Source organism: Mobula hypostoma, chromosome X1, assembly GCF_963921235.1.
Source record: "Mobula hypostoma chromosome X1, sMobHyp1.1, whole genome shotgun sequence".
NCBI lineage: Eukaryota > Metazoa > Chordata > Chondrichthyes > Myliobatiformes > Myliobatidae > Mobula > Mobula hypostoma.
The window spans coordinates 27,275,549-27,298,760 of NC_086128.1; the positions used below are offsets into that span (position 1 = coordinate 27,275,549).

Sequence of the window (23,212 nt, forward strand, 5' to 3'; positions counted from 1 at the left end):
GGATTGGGAAAATTTGTTTTATGGGAAGGATGTAACAGAGAAATGGAGGTCATTTAAAGGTGAAATTTTGAGGGTTCAGAATCTTTATGTTCCTGTTAGGTTGAAAGGAAAGGTTAAAAGTTTGAGGGAGCCATGGTTTTCAAGAGATATTAGAAACTTGGTTCAGAAAAAGAGAGGAGTCTTCAATAAATATAGGCAGCTTGGGATTAATGAGGTATTCGAGGAATATAAAGAATGTAAAAAGAATCTTAAGAAAGAAATTAGAAAAGCTAAAAGAAGATACGAGGCTGCTTTGGCAAGTAAGGTGAAAATAAATCCGAAGGGTTTCTACACTTATGTTAGTGGCAAAAGGATAGTAAGGGATAAAATTGGTCCCTTAGAGAATCAGAATGGACGGCTATGTGCGGAGCCAAAAGAGATGGGGGAGATTTTGAACAATTTCTTTTCTTCGGTATTCACTAAGGAGAAGGATATTGAATTGTGTAATGTAAAGGAAACAAGTAGGGTAGTTATGGAAAGTATGACAATTAAAGAAGAGGAAGCACTGGCACTTATAAGGAATATAAAAGTGGATAACTTTATGGGTCCGGACAAGGTATTCCCTAGGACTTTGAGGGGAGTTAGTGTAGAAATAGTAGGAGCTCTGACAGAAATATTTCAAATGTCATTAGAAACGGGGATGGTGCCGGAGGATTGGCGTATTGCTCATGTGGTTCCATTGTTTAAAAAGGGTTCTAAGAGTAAACCTGGCAATTATCGACCTGTGAGTTTGACGTCAGTGGCGGGTAAGTTGATGGAAATTATTCTTAGAGATGGTATATATAATTATCTGGATAGACAGGGTCTGATTAGGAACAGTCAACATGGATTTGTGCGTGGAAGGTCATGTTTGACAAATCTTACTGAATTTTTGATGAGGTTACTAAGAAAGTTGACAAGGGTAAAACGGTCATATGGACTTCAGTAAGGCCTTTGACAAGGTTCCACACAGAAGGTTAGTTAGGAAGGTTCAATCGTTAGGAATTAATATGGAAGTAGTAAAATGGATTCAGCAGTGGCTAGATGGGAGACACCAGAGAGTAGTGGTGGATAACTGTGTGTCAGATTGGAGGGCGGTGTGCCTCAGGGATCTGTACTGGGTCCACTGTTGTTTGTAATATATATTAATGATCTGGATGATGCGGTGGTAAATTGGATTAATAAGTATGCAGATGATACTAAGATGGGTGGTGTTGTGGATGATGAGGTAGGTTTTCAAAACTTGCAGAGAGATTTAGGACAGTTAGAAGAGTGGGCTGAAAGATGGCAGATGGAGTTTAATGCTGAAAAATGTGAGGTGCTACAGTTTGGTAGAACTAATCAAAATAGGACATACATGGTAAATGGTAGGGCATTAAGGAATGGTTTAGAACAGAGGGATCTAGGAATAATGGTGCATAGTTCCCTGAAGATGGAATCTCATGTGGATAGGGTGGTGAAGAAAGCTTTTGGTTTGCTGGCCTTTATTAATCAGAGCATTGAGTATAGGAGTTGGGATGTAATGTTGAATTTGTATAAGGCATTGGTAAGGCCAAATCTGGAGTATTGTGTACAGTTCTGGTCACTGAATTATAGGAAAGATGTCAATAAAATTGAGAGAGTACAGATGAGGTTTACTAAAATGTTTCCTGGGTTTCATCTCCTAAGTTACAGAGAAAGGTTGAACAAGTTAGGTCTTTCAAATCCCTTACTCACTCTTCCTTCTGTTAGTCCTGACGAAGGGTCTCGGCCTGAAACGTCGACTGCGCCTCTTCCTATAGATGCTGCTTGGCCTGCTGCGTTCACCAGCAACTTTGATGTATGTTGCTTGAATTTCCAGCATCTGCAGAATTCCTGTTGTTTACAAGTTAGGTCTTTATTCTTTGGAGCGTAGAAGGTTGAGGGGAGACTTGATAGAGGTCTATAAAATTATGAGGGGGATTGATAGAGTTGACGTGGTGAGACTTTTTCCATTGAGAGTGGGGAAGATTCAAGCAAGAGGACATGGGTTGAGAATTAGAGGGCAAAAGTTTAGGGGTAACATGAGGGGGAACTTCTTTACTCAGAGAGTGGTAGCTGTGTGGAACGAGCTTCCAGCAGAAGTGGTTGAGGCAGGTTCTATGTTGTTGTTTAAAGTTAAATTGGATAGATATATGGACAGGAAAGGAATGGAGGGTTATGGGCTGAGTGCAGGTCGGTGGGACTAGGATAGGGTAAGAGTTCGGCACAGACTAGAAGGGCCGAGATGGCCTGTTTCCTTGCTGTAATTGTTATATGGTTAACTATAGGTTATGGGTTAAGGGTGAAAGGTGAAAAGTTTAAGGGTAACATGAAGGGGAAACATCTTCACTCAGAGTTGCTAGAGTGGGGAATGAGTTTTCAGTACGAGTGGTGGATGCAATTTAGATTTCAACATTGAAGAGAAGTTGGATAGGTACGTGGATGGGATGACTATGGAGGGATATGGTCCAGGTGCAGGTCAATGGGACCAGGCAGTTTAAATTGTTAGGCATGGACTGGATGGGCTGGAGGGCCTGTTTCTGTGCTCTAGTTTTCTATGACTCCCGACTGTGAATTCAATCAGGCATGTGACCTGCCTATCACAAAGCCATGCTGACTATCCCTAATCAGATTATGATTTTCCAAATGCTGATAGATCAAAAGTTCTAGCACATATTCTTTCTTAACATTAACAAATGAGAGGTCAACATAGTTCAGGCTGATATGCTGGAACATGTCAAAGTCCCTTTCACTGGTGAATACTGGAGCAAAGTATTCATTAGCGACTCCCCTACCTCCTTTAACTCCAGTCCTGTTTCTTTCTTTGTCCCAGATTTGTCCTACCCTAACTCTAGTCATCCTCATGGTCTTCATGTATGTGTAGACCGGCTTGGAGTTTTCCTTAATCCTACTGGCCCAGGACTTCTTATGCCCCCTTCTAGCTCTTCTGAGTCCATTCTTAAGATTTTTCATGTCTACCTTCTAACTCTTAAAATCTCTCTTATCCTTGCTTCCTAAACCTTAACTGAGCTTCTTTCTTCCACACATTTCTTGTCAACCATGGTTTTTTCACCCTACCATCCTTTCCCTGCCTCAATGGGACAAATCCATCCAGAAACCTATGCAAGTGCCCCCTAAACAACCTCCGCATTTGAATCTTAATTTCCCTCAGTACATTCACTGTATTGTAAGGGGTGTGAAGTATAAGATGAGGTTTGTATTATGTTCAGTTTTCTTCTTACTTTAAGGAAGAATGTGATACACTGGAGGCAGTGCATCACATCTATTGAAGGTATTAAGGAGTATGCGATCAGTGAGAATCTAGTGTTAAAGTCAAGATTAGATCAGTCAGATCTTGATCAATTGTAGACCACCCCTGCTTATCTTTCATTTCTTAATGGCTAAACTTGCAGACACTTTGTGGGTGTTGAGTTTATTTATAATTCATATTTTTCAGTTCTCAATATTCATTAACTGTCAGTTACTTCCAGTTGTGCTCTGCAACATGAGGGTGGGGGAAGGGATAATTTCCTGTGGGGGGTGAAAATACATGAGGAAACAGATGGTCTTTATCTATAGCAACACACACAAAATGCTGGTGGAACACAGCAGGTCAGGCAGCATCTATAGGAAGAAGTGCAGTCGACGTTTCGGGCCGAGACCCTTTGTCAGGACTAACTGAAAGGAGATAGTAAGAGATTTGAGAGGGGGAGGGATGAAGCTAAGAGCTGGAAAGTTGATTGGCAAAAGGGATACAAGGGTGGAGAAGGGGGAGGATCATGGGACGGGAGGCCTAGGGAGAAAGAAAGGGGGAGGGGAGCACCAGAGGAAGATGGAGAGCAGGCAAGAAGTGATTGTGAGAGGGACAGAGGGAGAGAAAAGGTAAATAAATAAGGAGTGGGGTAAGAAGGAGAGGAGGGGCATTAGCGGAAGTTAGAGAAGTCAATGTTCATGCCATCAGGTTGGAGGCTACCCAGAGGGAATATAAGGTGTTGTTCCTCCAACCTGAGTGTGGCTTATCTTTACAGTAGAGGAGGCCGTGGATTGACATATCAGAATGGAAATGGGACATGGAATTAAAATGTATGGCCACTGGGAGTTCCTGCTTTCTCTGGCGGACAGAGCGTAGGTGTTCAGCGAAACGATCTCCCAGTCTGCGTCGGGTTTCACCAATATATAGAAGGCCGCACCGGTAGCACTGGACACAGTATATCACCCCAGCCGACTCACAGGTGAAGTGTTGCCTCACCTGGAAGGACTGTCTGGGGCCCTGAATGGCAGTGAGGGAGGAAGTGTAAAGGCAGGTGTAGCACTTGTTCCGCTTACAAGGATAAGTGCCGGGAGGGAGATTGGTGGGAAGGGATGGGGGGACGAATGGACAAGGGAGTCACATAGGGAGTGATCCCTGCGGAATGCAGGGTGGGGGGGAGGGAAAGATGTGCTTAGTGGTGGGATCCTGTTGGAGGTGGCGGAAGTTACGGAGAATAATATGTTGGACCTGGGGGCTGGTGGGATGGTAGGTGAGGACCAGGGGAACCCTATCCCTAGTGGGGTGGCAGGAGGATGGGATGAGAGCAGATGTGCGTGAAATGGGGGAGATGCGTTTGAGAGCAGAGTTGATGGTGGAGGAAGGGAAGCCCCTTTATTTCAAAAAGGAAGACATCTCCCTCGTCCTAGAATGAAAAGCCTCATCCTGAGAGCTGAGGCGGAGGAATTGCGAGAAGGGGATGGTACTTTTGCAAGAGACAGAGTGGGAAGACATGGTGGTCTTTATCTCTACATTGTTATGAAAACTTATGAATATAATATACCACCCTTGATGCAAGAAATATTTCAGTATATCTATTTAAGAACCTCAAATGAGAGGTGTATACTATTTGGCCCCTCAAGCCTGCTCCGCCATTCAACATGTTCTAACTCCTCCTTCCTCAGTACAATTTTTCTGTCCTATCCCCACTTATTCCTTCATTCCTTTTAATATCTTGCAATCCATCAATCACTTTTTCGATTGCGATCAATGACTGGGCCTCCATAGGCTTCCAGGATAGAGAATTCAGAAGATTCATGAAGAAACTTTTCTCCTCATCTTAAATGACAGACTGCTTATTCTGAAACATCTTTGAGGAAACATCCAGCCTGTTGAGCACTTTTAAGAGATTGCTTTTCATTCTTCTAAACTCTGAGGAACACTGGCCTAGCCTACTGAAACCCTCCTACGTGAAAAGAAGTGGTCCCAACACTGACCCCTGTGGAACATCACTAGTCACCGGCAGCCAGTCAGAAAAGGCTCCCTTTATTCCCACTCTTTGTCTCCTGTCTGCCAGTCAGTCAATCTTCTATCCATGCTAGTATCTTTCCTGTAATACCATAGGTTTAAATCTTGTTTAGCAGCCTCGTGTGTGGCAGATTTTCAAAAGGCCACCTGAAAATCCAAGCAAATAACACCCACTAACTCCTTTGTCTATTCTGTCTGTTATTTCCTCAAAGAATTCCAACAGATTTGTCAGGCAGGATTTTCCCTTATGGAAATCATAGTGACTTTGGCTTATTTTACTCTGTCTCTAAGTACCCCAAAACCTCATTATTAATAATGGACTTCAATTGAAGTCAGGCTAACAGGACTATAATTTCTTGGTTCTTGCCTCCCTCCCTCCTTAAAGAGTGGAGTGACACTTGCAATTTTAGTTATTCTGACTGAATAGTCATTCCAGCTGTGCAATATGTCCTCTTGTTTAGTCCTTTGTTAGTTACCAGCTGTGCTAGTAATTTGCACGTCTCGCAATCAGACTCCATAACTACTCCCATGTAGCCATTCTGATGGCATGTCCAGTATTTCATAAATGTACCATTATTTAATTGCAGAAATGGCAAATAAACAAAATCTCTAATGGCAAAAATCCATATGGGAAGTAGGCTGATGAAAATCAGCCCATTAATTGATGTTAATCAAAGTGTGTGGTTTTATTCTTCACCTCTGAAAACCATCCCATCCTTTCCTTTCCATCCCACCCCAACTGCCAAATTCTGATTTGTTGGGTCTTGGGGAGACTGTATAAAATTAGTTCAATTACTTTTTCTTGTGTCTAGGGAATAGTTTAGGCCCAAATAATCTATCAGAGTTCCCAGTGTGTAAAGAACAGATTGGAGGTCAACTTCTTTCACCATATACATTTACATGTACCAGGAACTTGTTGTGGTGTGTGGGTACGATATGAAACAAAAAACATTCAATTATAAGAATAAAGAGCTATATAAAATCAACTTGGAGGTTACAATATGGGAATTGAATAAAATGTGTATAACCACATAAATACCAGCATGCGTATTTGCAGTGTAAACAATGTTATAAAAAGTGGTTTAAACCAGTGGTCCCCAACCTCTGGGCCGTGGACCAATACTGATCCGCGAAGAGTGCAGCGGTAGCTGGGATGCGCCCAGCACATCTTTAAGAAAAAAGCCGAAATAAACAAGCTAATTAATTAATTAGCTTGTTTATTTCAGCTTTTTTCTTAAAGATGTGCTGGGTGCATCCCGGCTACCGCTGCACCCCTGCCTGCTTCATAGATCAGTATCGGTTCGTGGCCTGGATGTTGGGGACCACTGGTTTAAAGTGTTGTAACAGGGGCAGTGATGTAGTGATGGAGCACGTTGGTGGGGGGAGCTGACTAGAACGGGGAAGAAACTTTTAAGATGGCGTGAAGTTTTTAATGGCCCTGTAACGCTTTCCAGAAAGAAGCTTTTGGAAAAGGCAATTTGGTGGATGGGTAGGGTCGGCAATGATTTTTTTTCTTCCTATTTGCTGCTTTGCCCTGGACACATACAAGCCCTGCAATGACAGTAAATTGCAGCCAATAACTTTTACAGCTGACCCGATAGTTCACTATAGCTTTCATTTATTGAGAGAGGATGTTGCATCAAATCAGACGGTAATAGCTCAATGTGAGGATGCTCTCTGTGATGACCAGGATGTTCTGGGAAGGTGGAATTTTACCAACTGTACAAGAAGTACATCCTTTTTTTCCCCCCCTCCACATCATGCCTAGAATTTGCTCCTAGAAATGAAAGACTTGTCTAACATTTCCTTTTAAGTGTTTTGAGAGTTTTGATTTATCTTTGGCAGAAAGTCCTTGAGAAATTTGGAGAGTTTCTAAGCGAAGCTGAGACGCTCCTCAGTACACTGGTGAAAGAGGAGCTGGCAGACTGGAAGAGGCGGCAACAGAAGGCCTGTATTGGTGCCCCTTTGAACGTTTGCTTGGACCAACTGGAGAACTGGTATGTAGAATGATGCTTTGTGCTGACTGAAGGAGGTTTTGCAGTTTAAAATTGGTTTATTATGTCATGTGTACAAAGTCACAGTGAAAAGCTTGTCTTTCATGTTGTTCGTACAGATCAGAGCATTACACAGTGCATTGAAGTAAAGGTAAAACAATAATAAAATGCAGAATAAAGTGTTACAGCTGCAGGGAAAGTGCAGTGCAAGTGAACAATAAGGAGCAAGATCATAAGGTAGATTGAGGTTGAGTCCATTTTATTGGACGAGGTCTGTTCAAGAGTCAGATAACAGTAGGGTCGAATCTGTCCTTGAGCATGGTGGTGTGTGCTTTCAGGCTTTTGTATCTTCTGCCCAATGGGTGTAACATGGAAGCAGGTTCATGGGTTTGGCAAGTGAGACAGAAAACACTGACTATGAGTAGATACATATGAATCATTTATTTACAGAGTTAAAAAATTTTGACTAAACATATAAATTCCCCCAAGTTACACAAACTACAGAAGTAAATATTCAACAGATAATTAGCAAAAAACGCAGGCAGAGCATAACCTTCCCAACGGTTCTGGGTACAAAAGGAAAGAAAGTGAATATTTTGCACGTGTTACTCTTTTATGCCCCTGAGGTGTTTGAAATTGGACACTAGGTGCTGTGGCACGGAAGCCAACCAATGGGGAAAAGAGCATCACAGACTTTAAACGAGCCATCACTGATGGAAGTGGCTTTCAACTGGCCAGATAAGCCACACCCCCCACAAGAAAATGGGAGGAGGGAAGAAGAAGAGTGTATCTGGGGTGGGGGGGGGATCCTTAATTATGTTAGCTGCTTTACTGATGTAGCAGGAAGTGTAGTTTAGAGTCTGTGGAGGGGTGGCTGGTTTCTGTGATGTGCTGAGCTGCGTCCGCAACTTTGCAGTTTCGTGTCACAAGCAGAGCAGTTGCTATGCCAAGTTCTTAAGCAGCCAGATAGAATACTTAATATGGTACATCAGATAAAAATTTGCCAAGGCAGAGGGGCTCATCAGGGACATGCCAAATTTCTTTAGCTTCCTGAGGAAGTAGAAATGTTAGTGAGTTTTCTTGGCCATGGCATCTTTGTGATTGGACCCGGACAGGCTATTGGTGATGTTTCTGCATCAGAACTTGAAGTTCTCGGCACCATTGATGTAGGCAGGAGTATGTGTACCACTCTCTATTCTGAAGTCAACGACCAGCTCTTTTGTTTGGGAACACTTAAATGTGCAGGGCAAGTTTCTTTTGCACAGTGGTGAGTGCCTGGAATGTGCTGCCAGGGGGCAGATGTGTTTGAGGCATTGAAATGGGCACGTGAGCAGGCAGAGAATGCAAGAATATTGGCCATATGCAGGCAGAAGGGAATAGTTAATTGGATCATGGTCAGCCCAAACATAGGCTGAAGGGCCTGTTCTTGTGCTGTACTTGTACTGGTCTATGATTCTGTTAGCATGGAACAGAAGGGTTAAAGGGCCTGTTATGTTGCTGGAGCTCTGTGGGCTGGGAAGATGCACAACCAGGCTAGGCTGCTCTCTGGGTGAGGAGGGGTCAGACACAGAGTGCAATGATGTTAGCAACACTATTTAAATAAGTTGTACATAAGGGATTATTGCTATTGGTTTATTATTTAGTGTTTGTGCAGACTTGCAAACTGAATGGTTGTGCTTGTAATGTCTGACGGTGTTCAGAGCCCTGTGCAGGGAAGTTTTTAAAGTGGAAAAGCCGTTGTACTGGGGCAGTTACCCTCTTAATCTCAGAAGTTGATCCAGTGGTACAAACAAGTGTCACAAACTGGGGTCCTGGTTGCAGTGGATGACCATGTTGTCTCCCGTGCCTTGCTGTCCACTGAGCCTTGCAGTACTATCTTCCTGGCCATTGGATCTGACTAGATCTCATATGCCCAGTCCCCTGGAACTGACTTCACATGCTAGGACAGGCATGTCCATATCTCACCAGGATATGAGGCTACTGGCTACCCTCACCTGGTTTAGCCCGCTTTTTTGAAGCGGTGTACTGGGGTGTGGCCACTGTCGCATGCAAACAGCTACTTGGAACCACACACAGGTGAGAGCTGTGGACCAAAGGTGAGCGAGCCACCCTGGATTGGACACAACAAGCCCCTTTACCAGAGTTGCTACCCTTCCCTGGATGCCCAATGCACCCAGTTTGGAAACTAAGTGCAATATGCGAAGACCAATTAGGAATAGGAGTAGTCCATTTGGCCCCTCGTACCTAACCACCACTGAAGACAAACATAGCTGATCTGCTGCAGGCCTCATTTCCTCTTCTGTTCAAGTTCCTCACTGCCCTCAATTTTAGACCTTTATCTCCTTCCTCTTTAAATCATCATCCTCAGTGCCATGACCCTCTGGCTGAGAATTCTAGCGATTTGCCTCCCTCTGCCAGAAGAGGTTCCTATGCACCTTGGTTTTAACTTAATGCCTCCCTAATCTTGGAACAACTATCATAAAATGGCAGCCCTCATCTCCTCCCTCATGGCAAGAACAAAGACAATTGTTCTGTCTGCTTCCACAGTGAATTCATTGGTCTGCAAATCAGTGAATTCAAAAGCTTTTTCTGGACAACAAATGTTTCAGACTTTGACTCTCGAAACAATGGAAGTTCCTCTGCTTTTAATTTTGCATGATTCATGTATTGCCCAGCGTGCTGTTACATTAAAAATTCTTTGGAATCCTTGCTGCTGTTTTAAAGCCCAACTAGTTGTTGGTCCAGCTGTCAGAACTTTTAATGTGACTTCAAAAATGCTTGTTATAAACATAATTAAACAAAATTAAAAACAGCTAATTTATTAACAATGTGTAAAATAGCAACTCCAAACAAAGCCAAAGGTCGTGCTAGCCAGAGCGTGATGATTCTCTGGAATTCATTGCCACGGATCACTGTGGAGGCCAAGTCATTGTGTACATTTACAGCAGAGGTTTATAGGTTCCTGATAGGTAGGAGGGTCAAAAATTACAGGGAGAAGGCAGAAAAATGGGATTCAGAGGGAAAATAAATCAGCCATGATGGAAAGGTGGAGCAAACACAATGGGCCGAATGGCCTAATTCTCCTATGTTTTGTGGCTGTAAGTGTAAAAGCTTTACTTGACATAACCTTATTACCACTGTGGCTTGGTGGAGTGACAACTTTAATCTTCATGATATCCAAATTAGTACATGAGTATATTTTCTGCCTAAAATAAAGACACTTAACTGATAACTTTAAAATTTATATAAATATTCATCGTTATTACTTTTTTAAGGGAGTTCCATTCCACCTGCCTAGTTATCCAGTAAAATGTTTCACATGAAGTAAAAAGAGAAGGATTTGTCGGGGTTAAACCCTGGCAAAGATTTGCCTGCTACCCTCAACTCTGGTTATATTCTTATTTCCTAGGTTTACTACATATGCAGTGTGTTTGTTTCAAGTGAAAAGGCTGCTGAAAAAACTGGAGGAACTGGGAGAGAAAGTGACCTATGATAAGGATCCTTTTAAAATAAAAAGGCCTATTTTGGAGAAGCATGCTAAAATTCTGCTAACCAACATCATTAAAAGGTGCAAGACAGTTTTATTTGTTTTGGGAGGTGAACTCTTACAGTATATTTAATTTGGGGCCTTTCACAGTACTTGCTTCAGCTGGAGTGTTGCAACTAAAGGGGGGCGGGGGAGAGGGAATGTCGACTCAGACCATCAGTGGCCTGCGTCGGGCATTTTCATGCCTTACAAAGTGCAGATTGGAAGCCTGTGGGGTGCCACTCATACAGACATTAGAGTAATGTGTGGTTAAGTGCCTTGCTGAAGGACACAAACACGCTGCCACAGCTGAGGCTCGAACTAGCGACCTTCAGATCTCTAGATGAACGCCTTAACCATTTGGCCACGTGCCCACATAAACTAAAGGTGTTGCAATACTTTTATTCAATATTAATAGTTTGGTTAGTTTGCCCAGATGAGCTGTCTGTGTGTCACCAATTATTTCAGTATTTTGCCCTTTTTCATTCCACGTAAAATGGCCTGGACTTTGATCATATGGGAATAACATTCTAATGATGACTATTTCAAGTAAAATTGAAGGAGAGGTATGGAGTTAGAAACAGAAATAAATTAATATTTTAAAAAATGCTTAATTTGAAGAAAAGCAGGCGATTGAGCTACTGCACTGGAAATAATTTTCAAAATGTTGTGTTGCTTTCTTTAAATAGTAATAAATTGTTTTTAACTTTTAAAATGTAGTGCTTTCGTTGTGGAGAATCAGCCTTGTATGCCTCTTCAAAGTAAGATGCCTCTGGTTTTGAGAACAAGCTCACAGTTTGCTGTTAAGGCACGGTAAGTACAGATGTCACTTAACCCTTCAATGTGGTAGCAGACACGAGGAAATCTGCAGATGCTGGAAATTCAAGCAACACACATAAAATGCTGGTGGAACGCAGCAAGCCAGGCAGCATCTATAGGAAGAAGTACAGTCGACGTTTTGGGCCGAGACCCTTCGTCAGGACTTCCCGAAACGTTGACTGTACTTCTTCATATAGATGCTGCCTGGCCTGCTGTGTTCCACCAGCATTTTATGAATGTGGTAGCAGAACTGTGTTTTAAAACAATTGACTCTATTGTAATGATTCGTGCTGATTTTTTTGTATGCAGTGCAAGTATGGCAGAGGAGAAAATACCAAAGCAAAAGAAGGGTATTTCACTTGTACAACTTCTTCCTCTGGCGTCAGTTTTTAAGGTTCTAGCCCTCCTTTAGAGGTGAGAATGTAATCTAAGTTTATGTTCCTCATGAAGTAGATATGAACTGGCTTAGAGCTCCTTTCAGGATCTCAGGATATTCCAGAGCACTATGTAACCAATCAAGTGGTTTAGAAGTGTAGATTCTGTTCTGACATGCAAAATGTGGTGCCAATTTGTGCAGAGTAAGTTGCTGTTGACTTGATTATCCTTGAGGAAAATTGGTTGAAGCACAAGGACGATGGAGATTTGTACAATGAGAGGACTGTCTTGAGATGTTAAACCAAGTTTTAGGTAGAAGATCCCATAACACTATTTGAATATAAACAGAGAAATTCTGTATGGTGTCCTGGCCTGTTCTGCTCTTTGCTGAGATGATGCATCTGGCATAGTCCATTTTTTTAAAAAGTAAGTTTCTGAATGTTAGTGTATTAACTAGGAATCCCGCAGCAAATAACTTTCCTCCCAACTCCCTAAAGCTTATCCACTGTCTACAAGACTCAAGCCAGGAGTGTGGAACACTCCACTTGCCTGGGCAAGTACAACTTCGATAACACTCAAGAAGCTTGACAGCACGCAGTATGTGGCAAGCTACCTAACAGACAACCTATCCACGACTATTCTCTCACTCCTCCACAGGCACACAGCAGCAGCAATGCATACAATGTACAGGATGCAAAGCAGCAGCTTGCCAAGAGTCTTTGGACAGCACCTTCCAAACTCAGAGCCCTACCAGCTGAAAGGACACGGGCAGCAAACACCACTGCCTCCAAGTTACCAAGTCGCACTCCTGACTGGAAAATATTATCTCCATTCCTTTACACTCACTGGGTTAAAATCCTGGAACTTTTCCCCAAGCAGCACTGTGGTTACACCCACACGTCAAAGACTGCAATGGTTCAAGAAGGCAGTTCACCACCACCTTCTCGAGGGCAACTAGGAATATGTTTAAAATGCTGGCTGAGATTGTGAAACCCTCAGATAGATAGAACTGCAAAATCTTGTAAAGAAGTATGATTATTTATAACTTACCTAAATTGGATTTTCATACACTTAAGTAAATAAAACTGTTTAGAAAAGTTTAACAATCAGACTAATGAAAAACATTTAAATGGATCTTCTCCTATCAGATTCCTCTTCTTTCAGCCCTTCTTCCACCCAGCTTCTTACTTCATCCCCTTTCCCCCAAAATTCCTCTCATCTGATCTCACCTATCAGCTGCCAGCTTGTATTCTTTTCCCCTCCCACCCCCCCTTCCTTTCCAGTCCTGATGAGGGGTCTTGGCCCAAAATGTCGACTGTTTATCCCCCTCCATAGATGCTGCCTGCCCCTCTGAGTTCTTCCAGCATCTTTGTGTGTGTTGCTGTGATTCAAATTATTCTGCTCTTCGAGAGGTCCTATGTACTTGTGCTACGCTTTTTTTTAACGATGACTGGATGGGGAGGTGCTGTCCCACTTGCACATACTCGTGTTAGTATTACTAAATTTACTTTCACTGACGAGAAATACTTGGTTTTTAAAACCACCAGAATCCACGATACATGTAGAATAAGGTGATAGGAATGTCTATTAGGCAGAACACTGAATATTCAGGCTGTTGCAGTGTAGAGTCATAGAACAGTACAGCCTAGAAATTGATCCTTTGGCCCATCTAGTCTGTGCTGATATGTTATTCTGCCTAGTGCTATCAACCTACACCTGAACCACAGCCTTCCATACTTCTCTCATCCATGTACCTATCCAAACTTCTCTTAAGGGTTGCAATGAAACCCGAATCCACCATTTCCACTGACAGCTCATTCCACACTTACACCACCTTCTGAGAGAAGAATTCTCCCTCGTGTTGCGCTCAAATATTTCACCTTTCAACCATAATCTTCTCACCTCTGGTTCTAGTTTCACCCAACCTCAGTGGGAAAACCTTGCTTGCATTTACTCTATATCCCTCAAAATTTTGTGTACCTCTATCAAATCTCCCTTCATTCTCCTGCACTCCAGTGTCTTGATAGCAAATGGGTTTTTATGGTTTCATTATTGTACAGCACAGAAACGGGCCTTTCAGCCGACCGTGTCCTTGTTGACTTATTAAGTATCAATACACAGTAATCTTTCGTACCAGCATTTGTATCTGTAGCCCTCATTTTGTTTCCTAGTGAGTCATTAGAATTGTACTGTATGTACACGAACAGGCCTTGTTGTCCTCCCACATCCTTGCAGACATTTTTGCCCATCTACACTAATGCAGGCAAATGAGATTAGGACCATATCCTGTGCTTTGCCTATTCAAGTCTTAACTTGTGATGATGCATGCTAGCAACTCCTTATATCTTTGTACCAAGAGAGCAGGTGGTGAAAATCTGTGCACCAACCGCTTCCCCCGTTTCCTACCACTTCACCACCATAGTGGGATTATTTCTGACCCTTCAACAAACTGACAAAACATTGGCTGACCAAGCTTTGTTTGAATTAGTCTTGAAATGTCAATTCTTGTAGTTCCCATTTTTAGATTGTGTTCTGTCCTCTTTCAGCCTGTTGGTGAAACTGTCAGAGGTGGGCAATCATCTAATGAAAGTGAAGGCTTGCATTGATAAGTAAGTTTTTATTAGTAATACATCTTACAATGAAAAATTACTATAATTCACCTGCTTCTTCCTTTGTGATTAAGAATGGTGGGCTATGCACACAATTTTGTGATTCTTCATTACTTTTACTTTTTGTGTTTTGGCAAGGAAAAACCATTTCCTTCCTCCTATCTTGTCGTGAGATTGGTATTGGGCTGATGCAAAGCACTCCTGGGAGGTAGCAGGATTTCACCAGAATGTTTTGATAGATTTGGGTTTGTATCTCCCTGAAAGTGGGAGCTACAAACCAGTGACGAGACAAACTTTCTCACTGTGTTCAAAATACTGTTGTAGTTCCCATTTGTTTTTCCACTTCAGCATTATTGTAAGAAAACTGAAAATTCAGCACAATACATTTGATTGTCTCAGTGCTGCAATTTCCAAAGCGTGCAAATAGGCAAACACTAATTTCAGGACCTTGGTGCTGCCCTGCCATTCAGCAAGGTTATTGCTGATTTTTCTCGATACCATTTCCTACCCTCTTAACGTGTCCCCAAATTCTGTTAGTACCTAGAAATGGATTGATCTGATTTGAATGATCTTGATTAACTTTTTAGGCAGGTGCCCTCTTCAAACTTTTGAGGAACTGAAGGTTGGAATGGCATCTATAAATTTGCCAATGACGCAACTGTTGTTGGCAGAAGCTCGGGTGGTAACAAGGAGGTGAGAGGAGTGAGAGAGAGAGGCTGGTTGAGTGGCAGTGCAAAAACAACTTTGCACTCAACATCAGTGATACCAAGGAAGTGATGGTGGATTTCTGGAAAGTGAAGTCCAGTACACAAGTGTAAAGAGGAATGAAGTAATTGTTACTCTGAATCTGATGTAGCACAAAAAAAAGAGATAAAGAACACAAAAAATATAAATGCATGAGGTTTGCTTATACGTCCTCTGTCCATAAAGTAATGCAAGGCACAGGAGTGTCTATACATAAGGTGACTCTAACAGGAAATGATAAGTAGTGGTGTTCGGGTGTATGGAGGGTTGGGTTAATGGGTGGAGGCGTTTATCGGCCTTCTGCTTCGGGAAAATAACTTTTTTGGAGTCTGGTCCTGACGTGGATGGTACATGGCTTCCTCCCTGATTGGAGGTGTCATCTTTGTTTGCAGCACAGTCTAAGTAAAATCATTTAAAAATATTTGCCAGGGACATTTTTGTGTTTTTTGATAGGGGAAAGGGTTGGTATGATGGAATGCGCCTTTAAATTATTAAATTGGATCCATCTGGTGATGATGTCTGCACAAAGTATCTTTTACTGCTTTGAATGTTGTTTTTGTTCTGTTGATATGGACTAAGAAAATCTTGAAACATTTATCAATTCTATTTTTTTTTTAACTTGCAGGAATTCACCAAATGGAAAAGGGTAATTATTTTTTAAACTAAATTGTTCATCGAAATATTTTTCAGTTAGCTGCTTTCCTATCATGGGTGTAATAAATGATTAAACTACTCCACTTTGAACCATTTGTTACTGTCCTTGATGACTTAACCTGGCCAAGAGGATTGGCTGGTAGTTTCCCACTTTTTTTAAGTCCGTCAAATCAATTAAGGTCGTGAACCAAACAATTTTATAGTTGCAGAACCCAAGACAAATAGTATTGCTTCATAATTGCATCTATTTTCCATGTCAGTAATTGTGGATCTGCTTGAAGGATTCAAGACTGAATTGATCACTGTTCAGTTGAGCAGGGAGTAAAGGAATAAAGAACATAGGACATTACAGCACATGAACAGGTCATTTGGCCCACCCATTGTGCAAAACCAAATAAATTCATAACCAAATGGCCAACTAAACTGATCGTTTCTGCCCAGATCCTTCCATTTTCCTCACATCCATGTGCCTATCTAAGCATCTTAAAAATCTCTAATGTATTTGCCTTTACCACCACTCCAGACAGCGCATTCCGGGCGTGTATGTGCATGTGTGTCTGTCTTGCTGCTCACATTTGCTTTTAAATTACCCCCTCTCACCTTGTGTGTATGCCATCCGGTTTAAGATATTTCAACCCTGGGGGGAAGAAGTACCGTCTGCCTACTCTTTCTATGCCTCATAATCTGAAGAACCTCTATCTGATCTACCCTCAGCCTTTGCCGGTCCAGAGAAAACAACCCCAAGTTTGTCCAACCCCTCGTTGTAGCACATGCTCTCTAATCCGGCCAGCATCTTGATAGACGTCTTCTGCACCCTCCCAAAACCTCGATATCCTTCCGATAATAGGGCAACCAGAACTGTATGCAGTACTCCAGATGCAGCCTAACTAGTCTAATAAAGGCAAGTGTGCCATATGCTTTCTTAACCACCCTATCAACCTGTGTAACCACTTTTCAGGGAGCTGTGAAATTGGACCCCAAGATCCCTCTGCTCATCAACACTGTCTCTTTGTATTTGACCTACTGTAATGCTGAATCAGGTTCGTGAGTCTGGCATGTGAGACCGGAAATGCACTGACATCAAATGGGTATCATAATCATTTATTTACAAACGGGAAAAATTCAACCAAACATTCGTGTTCCCCAAGTTACAAACACTACAAACCCGAGTATCCAACAAACATCCTTAGTTAAAAGTGCATGCAGAACATATGTTCCTAATCGTCATGCCTTAAAGGAAGAGAGAGCAAGCCCCTTCCACGTGCAATTCTATACACCCAGGATATTTGAAACTATCCAAGGCAGCTGCAGTTTCTAAACTAACCAGTCACAACAGAAGTGACTTTCAACAATCAGAATAAGGCATGACCCCACAGGATACTCCACCCCTTGAAAGTTGTGAATGTGATGATCCAACCTTCAGGCTAGTAGGACTCTCATGACCTCCTCAACTAAATTGAGGAGGCAAGTCCACCAGTCTCCCTTTGCCTCAAAAGGCCACCAGCCCCACCCCAGAGTGTAATAACTAATGAACTGGTCTCCCACTTACTCTTAGACACTGAGATGTGATGAACTAGGTGAGTGATGTTACCCAAGCCGTGAGGAATGTAGGTGCGGCATTCTTAACCAGTAACAGTACAAGTGCCACCCTGTGAACAGGTAAACTAAGGCCATCAAAATGTGTTCCTGGGACAATCTGGTCATACCATGCTGAGGAATACTATCATTCAGAACATTCTGACTTTGTAATAACCCTCTTACCAACCAGCATGGCAAGGTGCTCATCCAGGGCACTGGGGTGGCATACATACTGCACCACCCTTTGGGAACCACGGGTAGGCCTAGGAACTGCCAATCTAGTAAATGTAGTAAATCTAGTAAATGCCATTCAGCATCCAAGTGCCCAGCCTCACAACACCATTTGGCATAGACACAGCCATCCCAGGATAATGTTCCTGGTCACTTGCCATCCACCTTGCACCCTGTACCTGTACTCAATGTACCACCTACACCAACACTGTCGGGTGGGGAAATCACTTTAAGCGTCAGGACATTGCAATTATACAAATGGTACATAAAGAAATACCAGCCCTTAAAGCACTCACTTTAGGAGCTATTAAGACTCAAGTCCCTTAAGGCTGTTGCCATACTTTGGGTTGAGGTTGGCTGGAATAGACTACTAGTTCCCAGCTCCCCCAAATCAGAATGCCAAAGCCTAAGGGGCCAGATAATGTCTGCCAACAGTCTTTTCCTTGTAAATTCATCAATCTGACCCATTGGTCCAGTGTGCAAATTCAAACGCCATCCAAAGCTATGGAGAAACAAGTAACATTAAGACAATAAACACATAACAGGATTTAAAAACACAAGAAACAAAGTAACTGACTAAACAAACAAGAAACAAAGTAACAGATTAGAACACAAAATAAAGACAAGGCTGTACTCCTAAAACTTCCTATGGAACTGCAAAAATTTAAAACTGACAGTTAATTTTTCAGAGAAACAGCACTTGTCACAGAACAACTGTTAAAGGAAACTAGGTGGGGCCCAACACATTCAGACTCTTAAAGGGAAAGGCCATGCACACATACGCGCGCGTGCACACACACATACACCACCCCCCCCCCCACATTTCTCTGCATTCGAATCATTGGCATTGTATTTATAGGGAAGAGGATGCAGATTGAATGGCTCCCTCCCTATCACAATGATGAGCAAATGTATTAACCACCCCCTGATTCCCACTGCTGGTGTATGTTAGCTGATAACCTTTGCAGGGAACCCTGAATGGAATATGAGGTATCTGGCAGAGGACAAAAGGAACCTTTATCGAGAGAGGACTTGAAGAATGACCCTTCTCCCTCCATAGTCTTCCTTTTTGTTTTTGCTCCTCCTGACAGTATTTCCACATTGCGTAGGAGGTGGGGGTACAGACCCCATTTACCTGCTTCTCCTGAACCCCAGATTTAAGCAACGCTAAAAGCACTTCTTTACGGGACATGTGGGATCCCCCACTCCCATCTGCTTATCTAACTTCTGTACTTTGCTATGGGCATCCTCTTCTACATGCTCTTAAACCTTGTAATAATTGAATTGTTGTAGCATGATCAAAAGTTGGTGCTATTAAAGACAACACTACCCATTTTACTGGGAAAACTGCAATCGTAACCACGTGTCCTATCATTCTAAAAGTTAATTTAACATTCTCTGGTGAGATACCACTATCGTGGTATATTTCTGTGATAAGAGCCCACTGGCATAGAACTTGAGTACCCTCCTCTGCTGTGTCCCACTCCTCTTGAGGTTTTAAGTTCCATTCAGTTAGAGTGGGATACCCAAGTTTAACTGCTGCCGTTGCCTGAATTCATAGTGATGCACTACGCTCAGGGGACGCAAGCACTCTTCTCAAGGCATTATTGAGCACATGTTGGGATGATAGGCTCCCTAAAGCACTTACCTCTCTGTTGGACAGGATCACTCCGGTACCCCCCCCATCCCCCCATATCCTCAATAACCACGCAGTCAAAGACTCCCCAGCCTTTTGTCTGTACCTATCCCCTAAACTTGCTAATTCCTTCGTGGAGAATTCTCTGAGCTTTGTTGCCTTGAAGGTGTTCATACACCACCCCTGTACATTCCTGAGCCTCTTTCCCTTCCCCTCCAGAGAGGATGAATCTGCAGACCAATGCCCCTCGCGGCAGGTGTAGTAATGTGTAATCACTGGACTGGTCTGTACTGTTCCGGACACACAAGGGACAAAGCGATCATTTCGAGGATTCAACCGAGGGTTCCACTCTACTCTGTCTTCATTTTCATCATCCGGCCAGATATCTCCATCTCCCAGCCCCACGGTAGGATCATTGCCCCGTCTCAACGTGGCTTGAACTTTAACGGAATCAGGTTCCCAATTGCCCTTTCGAGGGGCCTCTGAATCGTGTGCTTTCATTAGCCGACAGGCTATCTGTATATTCTTCTAATTTCGTAGCCCTACTCTGAGCCGTCAATAGTGATTCACGCAGAATAATGCAGTGCTGTCTGAGATCTCCGAATTCATTCTTAAGACCGCTATAGTTTTATATTGATGTCTTACAATTGCTGCAAAAAGCCAGAAAGCCATCGGCTCTCTTTCTGGCTGGGAAAACCCAATGATTTAAGTATGGAAACAATGTGATGTCCCATTTTAACCCTGGCGACATCTAACTGGTCTGACCAATCTACCAGTATCCCATAACCCATTAGTAGGTTAGTGAGAGTTCCAAAGTCCTCACTGTTATCTGTCCACCCTGGGGCTTTTCATCTCTCATATGGAGGGTCCACTCTTTTAAATAACCTCTTAAAGAAATGCATTTTGCTCAAAAAGCTATACACTGCTCACAGCATCAAATGTAATGTTGAAACAGGTTCACGGGTCCAGCAAGTGAGACAGGAAATGCATTGACTTTGAATAGGAATATTGATCATTTATTTACAAACATTAAAAAATCAACCAAGCATTCATGTTTCCCCAAGTTAGAAACACCACAAAGCTGAATATTCAACAAAAAATACATACATTCAATAAACATACTTAGTTAAAAGTGCATGCACAGCATACCTTCCCAATCGTCAAAAAAAGAAGAGAACAAGCCCCTTCCACATGTTATTTTGTATACCTAGGATATTTGAAACTGGACACCAGGCATCTATCCAATGGGAAAAGCAAATGCAGTTTCTAAACTAACTAATCACAACAGAAGCAACTTTCAACAATCAAAATAAGGTCCCCCCCCCCCCCACAGGACACCTTCCAAGGTGCAACACTTCACATTTGTCTGGGTTAAACTACATCTGCCATTTCTCTGCCCCTATCTGTAACTGATCTATATCCCTTTGTATTTTTTGCTAGTCTTCTACACTATCCACAACGCCACTAATCCTTGTATCATTGAAAAATTTTACTAATCCACCCATTACAATTTCATCCTGGTCATTTATATACATCACAAATAGCAGAGGTCACAGCACAGATCCCTGTGAAACACCACTAATCACAGACCTCCAGTTTGAATAAGTCCCCTCAACCACTACCCCCTATCTTCTATGGGCAAGCCAGTTCTGAATCCAAATGGCCAATTCACCATGGATCCCATGCATCTTAATCTTCTGGATGAGCCTCCCATGAGGGACCTTATTAAATGCCTTACTAAAATCCATGTAGGCTACATCCACAGCTTGATCTTCTTCAATGATCCTCGTCAAAAAGCTCAAGTTAGTAAGATGGAACTTGCATCACACAAAGCCATGCTGGCTCTCCATAATAAGGCCATGGTTTTCCAAATGCTTATAAATCCGATCCCTAAGAATTCTCTCCTGTAACTTCCTACCACTGACGAGAGACTCACCAGTCTACAGTTTCCAGGATTATCCATGGTTCCATTATTCAATAAAGGAACCATATTAGCTACTCGTTAGTCCTCCAGGACCTAGTCTTTGGTGAGAGAGGATACAAAGATATTGGTCAAAGCCCCAGTCATCTCTTCTCTTGTCTCAATAACCTGGGTTATATCCCATCAGACTTTGGGGATTTATTTACACTAATGCTCTTTAAGAGACCCAACACAACCTCCTCTTTTACCTCAAAATGCCTGAGCATATCAATACACTCAGAACTGATCTCCCTATCCTCCACGTCCTCTTCGGGAAATGGTGATGTAAAGTACTCATTAAGGACCTCATCCACATCCTCTGCATCCAAGCAGATGTTTTCCCCTTTTATTCTTGAGTGATCCTACCTTTTCCTTAGTTGTCATCTTGCTCCTGATGTAAGTCAAATTTCTCCAAACCAGGGTGTAAATTACAGTAGTACACATAACACATGTTAACTTGTGAAGAAAAGGTAAGAAAGTAATGTAACTTGGGGATAGAATATATGTATAGAATGCTTTGGGGTTCTCTTTAATCCTGCTTGCCAAGTACTTTTTCATGGCATTTTCTGGCTTTCCTAATTCCATTGTATTCTTTTCTGGTTTCTTTATAATCCTCGAGGGCTTTGTTTGATTCTAGCTTCCTAAGGTTTACATACATTTCCTTTTCTTGACTAAATTCATCCGCTCTCTCGACAATCCAAGGTTCTTTTACTTTACCATCCTTGTCCTTCCTTCTGACTGGAGTATGCCTGTGTGCAGATGGTCTTTAAACACCCTCCACATGTAAACTTGCCAAAAAACACCTCTTTCCAATTCACACTCCCTAGTTCCTGTCTAATGTGCTTGTAATTTGCCCTGCCCCAGTTTAATGCTGTCTTACAAGATCTACACTTTGAAAACCCCATTCACAATTTTTAATTTCAATAGGTACATTTAATGTCAGAAATGTATACAATATACATCCTGAAATTCTTCTTCTTTGCATACATCCACGTAAGCAGACGAGTGCCCCAAAGAATGAATGACAGTTAAATGTTAGAACCCCAAAGCGCCCCCAGCTCCCCCCCACGCATAAGCAGCAGTAAAGCAATGACCCCCCACCAGCAAAAAAGCATCAGTGCCCCCCACCAAGCACTCAAGCGTGTAGCAAAACATCAACAAAGACACAGACTTGCAGTACCCTAAAGACTACTCATTCACCCAGTATTTGACATACCACAGGCTTTCTGTCCCCCTAATAAGAGAAAAAGAGGTGTCCCCATTTCACAATTTCTTCAATGCTTTGTTCGTTGCCTTCGCAAGCAGCACCATTGGTCACTCCTAGCTGCTGTTCAGTTTCTGCCCTTGTTCGAGCTGTATTTGTTATGTTACAGTAGTGGACTTGAAAAGGCAAGAATTTAGTTTTGGTATTCTTGAAGTGGCCTGTCAACCAAAAACCAGACGAGGAAAGCCTCTAAAGTAATTAGTTGCAGTAGGATCTGAGAGATACAGCATTGAAGCAGGCTCTTTAGCCCACAGGGTTCTGCCAGACATCAAATGCCCCTTTGCACTAATCCAGCACAAATCCCATTTTATTCTCCCAACATTTTTTTCAACTCTCTTCAGACTCTACAGTCAATTAACCTAACAGCCTGCATGTTTTTGGTATGTAGGAGGAAGCCAGAGCACCCAAGGGAAACCCTCGTAGTCACAGGGGTGACGTACAGATTCCACACAGACAGAATCGAACCTGGGTCTCTGGCACTATGAGGCAGCGGCTCTATGAGCTCTGCCACTCTCCGGCCTGAGTGTGT

General features: G+C 42.5%; 1 protein-coding gene across 3 annotated transcripts in view; it reads left to right on the forward strand.

Annotated features, from left to right (window-relative positions):
• The window catches only part of LOC134340191 (signal transducer and activator of transcription 3.2-like), a 91,773-nt gene that overhangs the window by 31,039 nt on the left and 37,522 nt on the right, over positions 1–23,212 (forward strand). For all 3 annotated transcript variants that reach the window (XM_063037159.1, XM_063037162.1, XM_063037160.1), the window contains 5 exons: positions 7,139–7,290; positions 10,697–10,855; positions 11,534–11,626; positions 14,554–14,616; positions 15,986–16,006. In XM_063037159.1, coding sequence (XP_062893229.1) covers positions 7,139–7,290; positions 10,697–10,855; positions 11,534–11,626; positions 14,554–14,616; positions 15,986–16,006 — 488 coding nt within the window. The remainder of the gene's footprint in view (positions 1–7,138; positions 7,291–10,696; positions 10,856–11,533; positions 11,627–14,553; positions 14,617–15,985; positions 16,007–23,212) is intronic.